The sequence below is a fragment of the Lycium barbarum genome, chromosome 3 (assembly GCF_019175385.1).
Source record: "Lycium barbarum isolate Lr01 chromosome 3, ASM1917538v2, whole genome shotgun sequence".
NCBI lineage: Eukaryota > Viridiplantae > Streptophyta > Magnoliopsida > Solanales > Solanaceae > Lycium > Lycium barbarum.
In genome coordinates this window covers 29235710-29249031 of record NC_083339.1, presented here as the reverse complement: position 1 = coordinate 29249031, position 13322 = coordinate 29235710, and the positions used below count along the sequence as shown (strand labels likewise).

General features: G+C 35.0%; 1 protein-coding gene across 1 annotated transcript; it reads left to right on the top strand.

Moving 5' to 3' along the window:
- Positions 1-9886: 9886 nt before the first annotated feature.
- LOC132633827 (nudix hydrolase 15, mitochondrial-like) lies at positions 9887-13042 on the top strand. The gene is made up of 4 exons (XM_060350268.1): positions 9887-10318; positions 10998-11140; positions 11293-11412; positions 12490-13042. Exons 1-4 carry the CDS (start codon positions 10012-10014, stop codon positions 12715-12717), a joined length of 798 nt encoding a protein of 265 aa, XP_060206251.1. The 5' UTR covers positions 9887-10011; the 3' UTR covers positions 12718-13042.
- Positions 13043-13322: the final 280 nt, after the last annotated feature.

Sequence of the window (13322 nt, the reverse complement as noted above, 5' to 3'; positions counted from 1 at the left end):
ATTTCGAAATTGAAGCAAAATCCCCAATTTTGGGTATAAACCCTAACTCTTTGATTCAAGAATTCAACTCTAACAATGGAAGATAAATGATTAACAACCTTAGATTCATCAAAATCTAGCATAAACTCCATCAATTTCGTCATTAATAAGCCTAGATAGAACATCCATTAACTACACTTTTATCTTCAATTAATAGGGAATTACTAAGGAAAGAGAAATCAATGATGATTAGGAACAAGGAATTAGTGAACAGGATTAGGAAAATTTACCATCAAGAATCTACACCAATAACCTCCAAGAGCTCTATTTTCATAATGGTATTAAATAAGGGACTAAAGGCTTTTAACACTTCATTAAATGAACTCACTGCCCATCACCCGCTTCCACGATACCTAGGCCACTCCAGGGGTGCTGCTTAAGCAGTGCCATGACCGCTACAGGGGTCAAGCCCAATTGGCTTGAACTGCTCCAGCGGCAGCATGACCGCTCCAGGGGTACAGCTGCTACGGTGCTGGTGCTGCCAAAGCGGGCACCAAACACCAGAAGTCCACCCAAGTTTTACAATTCAATCCGATTTTCCGACTAATTCCCGAGGCCATATGCTCACATATCACACACATAGACACACATAAAAGCACACTACGAACACACTCGTGGGCTCGAAATTCCCAAAGGATGTCTCGTTGACCGAGTCAACCCCTAATACCTTAATTCCAATTTCCCAACCCAAGTCCCAAAATGCATCCGAGTGCATTGGGAACCGAATGAGATATACACACAAGTTCTAAATGACCATCCAGACCTCTCAAAATCGATGAATTGTTGAAAAAGGTCCGTTTACCTAAAAGTCAAATTTGGGTCAACTCTTTTTTAGTTTAAGCCTATATTTCACAAAACGTTACCCGAATCCGATCTAGACAACTTTAGAAATGTGCCAACTATTCCCTCGGGTCAAATGTGAGCTAACCAAGCCCGAAAAAGGGCGAAAATGCCAAAAAGACTAAATGGGGACGAGATACTGTAGTCACAGTTTGGTCTTGGGTGATTATTCTAAAGCTTGGCACATTTGGGCTTAGAAGCTATAACATAGGTTGTGATTGGTATTATGGATACTTGCCTAATAATGGCTTGTACTTTACTGTTTACGTGTTATTCTTACTTTATTGTCTTCATATACAGTAGCTATTCTTAGTCGACCTATGATAACTACCAGTACTTGTTGTTTGTACTAACTTACACTTGCTGCATTCTTTTATGGATACAGAGTACTTGCAAGGTTTCACTTCATATCCTCATGGCTAATTTTTGAGTTTGCTATCGAGTCCATTGAAGGCGAGCATGATTACCTTCGCTGCCCGAGGACTCCCCTTTATTGCTTATGTCTTACTTCCTATTCCGAGACATGAATTGAGACTTTAATGTATTATTCAGACTTATAGTTTAGTAGAGCTCTTATATGACCAAACCACGATACTGGGGTTGTATTTCACTACTTTTCGCACTTTATATTATTATTGTGAGACTTACATTATTTCTATTTTCTTCTACTTTATTTATGTTTGTGAAGGTTAGGATAAGGGTTCGCCTACCGAAATGGAAAAGGTAGGTGCCCGCACGAGTTATCTAAAATGGGTCGTGACACTTTGTCTGTACTGACGTCTCTTTTCTGGGGGCGCTGCGTTTCATGCCCGCAGGTTCAGGTTGACGATCCACCCCTGTAGATTGTTATTCAACTAATATTGGAACACTCCTCTTGTTTCAGAGTTGCTGTTGTGTTTTTGGTACGTTATACTTTTTGTGTACATATGAGTATGGCAGGGCCCTGTCCCAACCTTGTTATGTCATATACTCTAGTAGAGGCTTGTAGACAATCATGGTATAGTTAGACGTTGTATGGACCCCTCGGCCTATATTTTTGCTATATATTATTCCATGATGGCCTTATCGGCTTGCACAGTTTTTGTCCAGCATAGTTGTATAGTATGTCTTTTCAGGCTCATCCCCATTATGATTTAGCAGATTTCCATCTGATGACCCTCGGGGTCTACTCTTGTTTAATATTATGATATGAATGTATGATTAGCGGTGCTAGGCAGGTAAGGCCCGGGTGCCCATCATGGCCCTCCGGTATAGGTTGTGACAAGTGTACCTAAATGCGAAGTAGGACTTCAAAAGAAACTGCTTAAGATTCTTCATAGCACTTGACAATAGAAAAAACAGGATGTATTATGCAAATATGACTTATACAAATGCTCTTTCTTCTTTCGTTCTAGACTTCTGGCCCCTACTTCGAATCTTTTGTTGGTGACTGGTACTTAACTGACCAAAGTGTATTTTGCAGATAAAGTGTACATGGTAGCTTCGTTATGAAAATGAAATAAATACCATTTTCGAGAAGAAAGTAACTTTGCAGATTAAAGAACACTTATATAGTGCAGAGATCTCAATAAAAAGCCTGAATGACTGCGGGCTGATGTGTGAGCTAATTTTTTGGTGTATTGGGACACTCCTGAATTTAAGAAGAAGAGTGAAAAAGCAAACAAAGCCCAAGCCTCTCAAAAGGGTGGCTCGTTGCACCCCGGAGGTTCCATGAGTTTCGCAGGGCTCCGACGAAGACTGGTAATTTAGCTAATAAATTTTCCTTCTTTTAAATTGTCTAAATACGATTAAAGTTTTATCGAACTGTTATTTTTTAATTTTGCAGCGAAATTTAAACGGGGGATACACTGTGCCTCTTTTTGAGGTCTTCGAATATACACATAAGAAGAAGAAGGGGACGGTACAAGAGAAGGTTGGGTCGAGCCACGTGCTAAGGAGACATTTGTAAGATCTTGAATTTAATTTTGAAATAATGCAAAAATAAATGCTGAGAGTTTCTGCTATTCTGGGGCTGACATCTCTGTTTAAGAAGCTTATAAATGCTAGTATATTTCACTCAATAATGATGGTGACAATAGAAATGCTAGATATAAGAATTTGTTAAATGTTTAGACAAGTACATCGGTTTTGCCTAAAAGAACTTGTTGACAATAGTGAATCCAACAAGGATTCATCAAGCTTTCTTTACTAAGATAAAATTGATACAGGAAGCCTGACACCAAGATAAATAATGGGGATACAAAGAATACTTATAAGGAGTCTTTTAACCAACCTTCACCATTTTTTCCCTTCTTACCGACCATCCCCGAACAATTGGGAACTTCTTGAACTATGTAAACTAGATGTAACAATCCTTCCAGTCGTTATGGGAATTGTAGGATCACCCCACCAAATGTAACCGTTCCAAGGGTAGAACGAGCCAGTAGAAACTAAATTGTGTGAGCTTATGAGCTGGAATTTTACTTGTTTATGGCTGTTGCTTGAATTTCTTGAGTCCGTTAGGGGGTGACATAGAAAATTAGAACTCCGTTGGAAATTCCGAGGCCACAGGTGGATTCGTAGGGCGTCTTTATGTATATGTACATGCTTATTTTGTGTTTTTGAAGCCTTGGATGAAGTGTTGGGTGATAGGGGGAAAAACTGGACAAAAGTTGAGCTTACTGCCCAAAATGGACCGCTGTGACGGTGGGAGTAACACTGCGGCGGTACCGCCATGGCGGTGCTTTGATCGCTGCTAGTGGCCATCCATGTTCTCGGTGGCCGCTGTGGCTAGCAGTGGACCGCTGTGGCTGCATCGCTATAGCGGTGGACAGACCGCCATAGCGGTCAAGTGGATTTCCCTTAAGTCCACTATAGCGGTCAAGTCCGTTGCAGCGGCGTGATGACCACTGTAGCGGTCGACGGAAAACAGTAGCCCGAATTTTATATACTTAGTTTCATATTCTCTATTCACAAAACACCAACACACTTCCCAACAAGCACCTAGGGTAAAATTCCAAGCTAGGGCAAGAAACTCTTGAGAGGTAACTTCCATCTATTCCATTCTATCATTCCTTTCTCCTTCATGATTGTTATCCCCTTTGTGAGTCTTTAATGGTGAAATTGAAATAAAACCCTAGAATATTAATAAACCTTCTAAACTTGATGGTTTATGGTTATTATTACTTAGTTACCATCTAAAGGCTTGGGTTAGTTTCTCTTAACCATAAATTGAACACTTAGGGCCATAAACTAAGTGAATTGAGGCCTGGGGTTCTATAAAAATGGTGTCTTGACCATAAAAACTGCTTGTAATGGGAATATTGATAGAATGTTGTTATAATTTGACGATTAATGATTACCAACGCCCTTGATAGGTTGTTTATCACCAAGAAAATCATCCACCCCTTGGAATGAGGTAAAGGGAAGGGTATTCTTGTATTGGTACTTGTAATTTGAGTAATTGTGACTCAGTGAACCTTTTATTTCTAGACTTTGAGCATTCTGAGGCTTTAAGGAAAGGGAAAGTTGTAGCGGAGAGGCTTGCGTTGTCCCAGCTCTACATTGAGGTAGGTTACGGTCTACTTGAGTTAGACTTTGGTTAGTTGATTGTATGTTTGTGAATTCTCTAGAAGAAAGCATGTCTAGTTTTCATGCATGATGTTGTGTGGCTAAATTCCTATGTGATTATGACTGAGTGATTGTGTAGGCTTTGTGCCACTATTCCTGTGTGTTTGATTCTGCAGTGAATGTATTGTGATGAGAAGCTAATATGATCTTCTCGAGGGTATTGTGACATGGAATGATGATTTGAGTATTGATATTGAGAAGGTAAGAAACACTGTTTTTTAAGAGGTATGGAAAGGCACATATGTTACCTAGATCATGGGCTCGTGGTTCGAGTTTAGTTCCGAAAATGAGCGATTTGTTGATATGTCCCGCATATGAGGCTTGTTCTTGAGCGGAGGTTTGTGCTCGAGTCCGAGGAGTATTCCGAAACGAGTGGTACATGGACACCATGGGTCCCCTGCAGGTCATGACTACTGAGCAATGACATCAGTTAGCATGTGTGTACAGTGAGTGTGGTCATCGTGGTAATTTATTTCCGTTGTGGCTTACGTGATTGTGATTCTTGACATTCTTGGTGATTTTATTGTGATTACCCTTGGTTGACTTGCTGTGGTTTATTGATATTCATATCTGTTGACTAGCTTGTTTATTCTATTGATTTTATGAAATATGCATGATACTAATCTTAGTCGGCCTATGATATCTACTGGTACATAGTGTTTGTACTGATACTACCTTGTTGCATTCTTTTGCTGATAAATTTAGGGTGAGCTTCATCCCATGCCAAGCCGCCCGAAGATCTTCTTCTTATGATGTCTTTTCTTATTCTGGACATTATGGATTTATTAGTCAGATTTCATTCCTTAGAGATGTTTTAGATTAAAGTCTTGTACGATGACTTTCGGATTTTGGGGATTTTGTAATAGTTAGAACTTCCGCACTTATTTCAGTATTTTATGGCATGACTTATTTGTTCATTTAATGTTTGAATGAGTAATAACTGATTAGCTTGGTTAATATAAAATCGGATTTGAATGGATGGATGTTTTGTGTGTTGGTTCGCCCACTAGGATTTAGTTGGGTGCTAGTCATGGCGGGTTGGGTCGTGACACCAGAAAAAATAAAGATAGGCTTCTGAGTTTAACTTGCCCATTTTTGTTGGAAAACTAAAACCCAACATTCTGAGTATATTTTGAATAAGCTTCTGATGGAGTCAGCACACCAATGACACGTGTAACGTAATCTGGAAGATCAAAGGCATCAAAAAGTTCCCTTACAATATTTTTAACTTCATGTTAGTATCTATTATTTTAAGAGAAAAACTTAGGTAAGCACACTCAGAGAGTTTAGGAGAATCAACAACAGCCCCTAAGGCAGAATCCATACTTATAAACAAAATGGCAATCCAATTCATAAATTCAAGTTAGGTTCACGGTTTACTCTTAAACTAAGCTGAATTTGCTAGGGTGGTTCATACATATCAAACAATTAACCAGAGTCTAAATGCCTAAGGTTCCAATTTTGTTTTCTCTTCTGTATGAATGAATACAAGTGTCCACATTTTTCTTATTAAGTGAATGAAGAAACGGGTACTTATACATTGGTAAAGGGAAATTCTTTGGTCTCCCTGTTTGGTTATTATTATTATTATTATTATAAATGATAATGGTAACTTTTTTTGTTTAAATACTGCTGCCTTATTTATATCTTGGATTAAATATATATCAAAAAGAGAACAACATATTAATGTATAATCAGTTATCCTCACTGCATTTCTTTATAAAGTTCATGAAGAAGTCTGTTGGTGCTCTATCAAATGGCTGCTACTTATTTATTATTGCTGGTATAGAATTTGAAAATGTTAGTTGCTTATTTAGCTATTCTACTTGATATTTCTTTTGTCACACATAAGAAACTTACGAAAATCTATTTAATTTCTGCAGCCTTCGTTTTGCCTTTAGTGTAAGTAACTTAAGAAAATGTTTTTATATAATGATTTTTTTCAGGAAGGATTTCAAAAAGGTTTGGAAGATTGGCGTCAGACCCAGCCTGCTTCAGAGGATGGTACCTCAGTCCGACCATCGCCCATGTATATGACTTCAATATGAACACATGTGGCAAGTGGTCCAAGCAAAGGTAGAGTCTACGGGCTTGGAGTTCTGCGGTCCTCGCCTAGGCATTCGCCGTTGTTGTCCAATGCTTCTACTTCATAAAATACGGAAGAAATGGAAGCTTGCGAAGGGAAATTGCAGAGCTGAAGCAAAAGTGTGAAACTTCTGATGCTAAGCTTGCTAAAATCAAGAAGTTTATGATGAAGCACATGCCTCAAATATCAGATGATGAGGAAGAGACCGAATCCAATGACAATTAGATTGTAGTTGCTTATTATTGTTTTAAATTGTGATGTTTAGACTTTTTAGGCTTGAAATATCTCTTGGTTGTTGGTTTGGGATGTTTAAAGTATTTCGAATTGATGTTTGTTTGGGATGTTTCAAATATTTGAATGTTTAGACTATTTCTTCATGTTTGATTGGTTGCTTCAATTGTTATAGTTGTTTGGTTGGATTCTTAGGTTCTATACTGTTGTGTTTTTAAGCAGCCGCAGCTAATAAACAACAATTTGCTGTAAAAAAGAATGGAAATTCTGACTCCAGTAGTTGGAAAATTACAAAAATAAATTCCAGAAAATTAAGATTTTCGACTACTGTAGTCGGGAGCTACATAATAATATTTATAGAAATTTAAAACTTCTGATTGTAATAGTCGGAATATTAATTAAATAATTAATTAATAATCTAAATATTCCGACTACAGTGGTCGGAATATTAATAAAATAAATATTTAATAATTTAAATATTTCGACTACCGTAGTCAGAAGATATACATTTATTAAATAATTATTTTATTATTGTTCCGACTACTATAGTCCGGATGTTTAAATTTCTATAGTCGCCTCTTATTTTACATCGGCTGACTACTGCTGTAGGAAAGTCGGAAAACATTTTCCGACCATCCATTTTTCGACTACCTGAAAAAGGTCATTAGGGCGTTGGAAATCCTTATATGCCAACTACATTCTGACTACAATAGCTATCGGAAAATCATGATCTTCTAGTAGTGATAGTTATGTATGTAAGCATTAGGTGGTTGTTATTAAGGGCCAATGTACTATAGCGGCAACCAATTATGAGATCGTCCACAAGAAAGAATGTCTTCAAGACAGAGACATAAGTAAGTCTGATAAACCTTCATGTCACATGTAGGACATGTAAAAGCAAAAATATCAACGCACAAGCATGTGAAAATATTGTAGTACTAAAATCCTCTTCCTATTTAGATGATATTTCTACAAAAATACATAGTAGTATATTTGGAATTATCCCTACATGGTGAGCTTGTGGGATTCTGAAAATACTAAATATAAAGCAACATGTTATAATCTTGTTTAGGCACATTATTTGTCTAGAAAAGAGGTCACATTTAATTATTACAGTGTATAGTATTCAAACTGTGAAAAGCACAGAAAGACTATAATTTCTCTATCCGATTTTACGTTCTGTTATTACTATATGTTCGAAGTCAAACTGTTTTCTCTTTTACTATATTTTATTTTTTAAAATTATTAACTATGTCGATTTAGGATACTTTTTCATGTAATTTTTAAATATTTTAATTTTGTTTCAGCAAACTATGTTCAAATTACATCGAAAATTAGATGTCTTGATCTTTGTACATCAAATTACAGAACATAAAATGGCAAAGATGAAATAGTATTTACTTTTCGACTTTAAAGCTCAAACCATCCAAAAAACCTTTTTCGAAAACTATAGAATAAGGATGCAAGTTACTGTTCTTCCCTTGTGTGGTTAGCATCTATAAGACCACCCATTAGATTATTCTAATTTTCACACGATAGAAAATTAGAACTTAACTTTTTTACTTCGCATGTATGTCCTCCCAGTTGGAGATATGGAGATTAACTTTTCACTTCATATATTCTCTATTTTCTTTCCTTTCGCCCCTCCTTTAATTTCAAGATTAAGGCCCCGTTTGGACATGGTTTGAAAGACATAAAAACCCTACAAATTGTGAAAACTATCAAAACATTCTCAATTCTTATACAATCTTATCAAATGAGCAAATCATAATTTATAACAAAATTAGTACACTACTAGAAGACTTTTCTAAAAAATGCAACATCAATTAATCAAACTTTACTTCAATAAAATTGAAAATTTAACATGAATAGTAATGTAACTACTATTTAATATAAGCTTCCCACATAAATTAAAGGTTGGTAGACATAAATAAAGGTTGGTGAAAGTTAATGAGATTGGTAAATGATTGATGAGAGTAATTGTTAAAAATATTTACCAACTTATGAGTTTTTTCTTTTACAAAATATTAACTTATGGGTTAAATTTTGTATTTAAAAAAAAGTTGAAACCATAGTTTCAAACCCAAACCATGCTTTTTGGATGATTTGGGTTCAAACCATGATTTCAAACCAGGTTTCAAACCATGACTGAAAATTAATGGCCAAACGCTGGTTTGAAACCGTGGTTTCAACCATGGTTTCAAAATTGATGGCCAAACGCCTACTAACTAACCACGAATATTTGTTTACGCAATGTGAAAATGACTACCCTATACTACTAAAAACGACTCCCATTTATGCAGACTACAAAGTAGTGCAGTACAAAGGAAGTAGACGTAGTAAAATTAACCGACTTTTAGTAACATGTCCATATTCAAATTGATTGGAATATATTGTTGACTTGACTAACAAGTTGAACCTGAAATGTCCCTTGAACTATTTGATCAAAATAGCGTAATCTAGCGGGTCAAAATGTAACCACACCCAAATACTTAATGAAATCTGAAGATTGAAAATTATGCATAAATTTGAAATAACTTAATAATTTTAGGAAAGCATATTCACCTTCACTTCATTTTTTAAAAAAGAAAACAAAAAAGAAGAGGATGGGAGATTAGGTCTTGTTGGGGATGAATTGTAGTTTTTTTTTTTTTTATTTCCCGTGTTCGGTACTCGCATTAGAGCCCGACTATTCCAAATTCGCGTTGCGTAGGCCTATTTTGGAGAAGCGCTCCTTACTAAGAATTTTTTCATACCTAGGGTTCGAACCCAAAACTTCTGGTTAAGAAAAGACCAGTCTCATCTGTTGTACCATATTCTTTAGTGGTGAATTGTAGTACTTCAGTTGATTGACTACCTCAATTAATTCTACATATTAGTTGATTCATATTAGTCCAATCCATTTTAATTTAAGTAAACTTCGAACGAGTTGAATCGTAACCATTTAATAGTTTAGCTTTTACCCAATCAGTACCATCTGCCAACTCTAAAAAGGAGTGGTACATTTAAAGAATCTCTACGCAGAAGTTGGGCAGTAATACATGTACGATAATTTTTTTTAAAAAAGGTAGCATCTCCTAATCAAGAATGAAACCAATTGGGCATTCCTCTAGTGCACCTTTATATAACTCAAAATAAGTGCTACTATATCCACTACTTACTTTCTACACATTTTCCAACCAAAACACATTCTCCCCAAAAATAAAATGGCTTGCATTGCTCCTTCAGAGTTGATGAATTGCAAGGCTGATCAGAAACTCACTAAAAAACTTCAACCAATCATCAATTTTTCTTCCACTGAGGATGAAGAAATTACTGAATACACTGATAATTTGCATGAAAATTCTTACATTGTTGGGATCAAAGAGTACATAACAAATAGGAATCTTCAGTTATCTAAGGTCATTTCCAGAGAGAAAAGAGCAGCTGTTTTAATATGCCTTTTTGAAGGCCTTGAAGGTGAACTTCGTGTAATTCTCACCAAAAGATCCATGAAACTTTCTACTCATCCAGGTAATATCTCTAACTAGTAATGATGTTGAGTACATTTGTGGAATGAAAAGTATCCGATTTGAATATCAGTCTCATCTATAGCATAAGTCTTCAAAGTAAGTAAAGCATCATTAGTCCCTATGTGGTTAATTTAATCTTGGATTAGTTTTTGATAAAGCTAATCTCGCTTTCGAATTTGTAAAGATGGCCAATTAATTTTTATCCTTTTACCTTTATTTCTTGGAACAGAAAATGTCTGCCAAGTTCCAAATATATTATACAAAATTATTTTTTTTTACAGATTCTTCGTAGGCATATATTTGTTGAAATGTGAAATTTCATGTGGGGTTCAAGTTATATTCACTGACAGTGTAATTAGCTTGTACATTCTCCATGTACTTTAATTTGTTATAACAAATTGTCTATGTTGCTTTCTATGTTATCAAGTTAGGATTATTTAGAGAATTACTTTAATTAGATGTAAAAAAATTATATATTACGTGTGCACATCTAGAAGTTAAACTCTTACGGCATCTTACAGGGGATCTAACATGAGAATATCCCCTTTTAGCTGCAAAAATTTCATGTCAAGCACATTAAGTTTTGTCCAAAAAACACATATGAACCCTTTGTTTAATTTAATGGTTATTAATCAAATAGGGAATTGACACATTATAATATGATATTTCTTATTATTAAGGAGAGGTAGCATTGCCTGGTGGAAAAATGGATGAAGAGGATTTAGATGATTCTGCTACTGCTCTAAGAGAAGCAAAGGAGGAGATTGGTTTGAAATCCAGTCTTGTTCAAGTCATTACCAATCTTGAACCATTCAGATCATTGGTACTCCATTTTCTTTTTGAAATATTTATATAATTTAATTTCACTTCCTTATAAGTTAACAATTTCTATTCGAAATTCATTTCTACTTTAAGGTAGACAAATAATTGGTTACTGAAAAGCATTCACCATAAGTACAATTTTTATTATTGCAGCATCTGCTTACGGTTGTGCCAGTAGTGGGGCTATTGTCTAGAATAGAAGAATTTAAGCCCGTACTTAATGCCGACGAAGTTGATGCTATTTTTGATGTACCCTTGGATATGTTTCTCAAGGTATTTATGTAATTAATGCTCTTTAATTTTAGGGTTTAAGTTTTATGTACTAGCGATATACTTCCTTTTTAGTGAATTATCTATCATGATTCTCTTTTGCGCACCCTTAAGAAATATTAATTAGAAGGGGTTTTTTAAAAATCTATTTTACCCTTCATTGATATTTGAACAATCATAACATCACCTCATAATTGAGGTGTTTATAGTCTTCAAGAACAATATTCTAAAGGTGAAATGGGGAAAAGATAATTTATTTTGTCTTGAACTTCTAAAACGACAAATAATTTGAGATAACTATTTTTAGAAATCATGATAGATAAATTGAGGTAATTTTTCTTGTTAATTTAATCACTTATAAGGTAAAGGTAATTGTCAATTAAAAAAATAGAAACTTTTAGTAATTTTTATTTTATTATGTATTTTGTTGGCATGAGATGGATTTAAACAAAGCAATAAGGTCAATGATGATTCATATAGCCGATTCCAACTTTTTGTGACTTAGATGTAATTAATATTGTTATATGTTATTAATAGCTAGGATAATTATATATAAATCTTTGGAATACATTAATTGGTCTTTAATCTAGTTAGAATGGTACTCCTTCCATTCCAATTTATGTGACATTCTGGCTTTTTAAGTCCGCCCCAAAACGGATAACACAGAGTAACATTTTTTAGGCTTGTTTTAGACTACAAGTTTCAAAAATCTTTTGTACCCTCTTACACGCCATGCCCAATCAAACACCTACACATAAATTGGGACGGAGGGAATAACTGGTATTATATTATAAATTAAATTACACCTATAATGTAAAAAAATTACAATATCAGTATATAACTGTATACAATGGCGAAGCCACATTTACTTAAGGGGTTCAACCGACACCGGCTCTTTTATCCGAAAATTACACTGTGTAGCTAGGTAAAAATATTCTTTTTATGTGTATATATATGATAGATCTACACCCCTTGGCTTCTTCGTGGATTTACTTCTTTATATTTTGATCCCCTTAAAAAATTCTGACTCTGCCACTGACTCTATATAACTTAATTTTTCTTTTCTTTTTTACTATACAGGAAGAGAATCACAGACGTGTGGAAAAGGAGTATGGAATCTGGAAATATGTATGTCACATATTTGAATATGAATCGTCGAAGCAAGAAATTTTCCACATTGGGGGATTGACAGCAAGCATTTTGATTCATGCAGCATCCATCATTTATCAAGAGCCTCCTTCATTTTCTGAATATCTTCCTGATTTTAGTCAATTGCAATTCACCCTTAACATGAAGGACAGTTGCTAGCTTTGGGTGCACGTTTTTTATTTTTATGTTTCTTTTTGAATTTCTTGTGAAAAATAAATTACTTATAGATCATGAATAAGTCGAAGAGATGATCTATATATTTCAAAAGTAGTCATCAACAACAAAGTTGATGATGTTATGAACTTTGCTACTTACTAAAAGAAGAAAGGATCACATGGTTATTTGTCGAAATTTGTGGGCCAGTATGTTTTGGACAAGGTATTTAAGTTGTATCCAACATTTGAAATGTTGAGCAACAATAGCTGCTTTTCCTTAAAAGTGTAAACGTCAAAAGACCATTTTGTTTTTTCCTTCATATTTTTTACACACGGAACCTTGCTCATTACAAACTTTGGTCTTGTTTCATTCTCCACTCTGTCTCATTACAAACTTTGGTTTTGTTTCATTCTCCACTCTGTCTTTCTCTTCCTCAGTATTACATTAAACTTCGATTTTGCATTGCAAAACGTCTGATAATGTCCTCCCGTAAACGTTTGGAGTCGAGTTCTTTTTGCGGACAAAATATTAGACTTCAGAGAAGATTGTTTAACAAATTTCTTGATGATGTATATTCATTCTGTACATGTATTTATACACAACTAAAG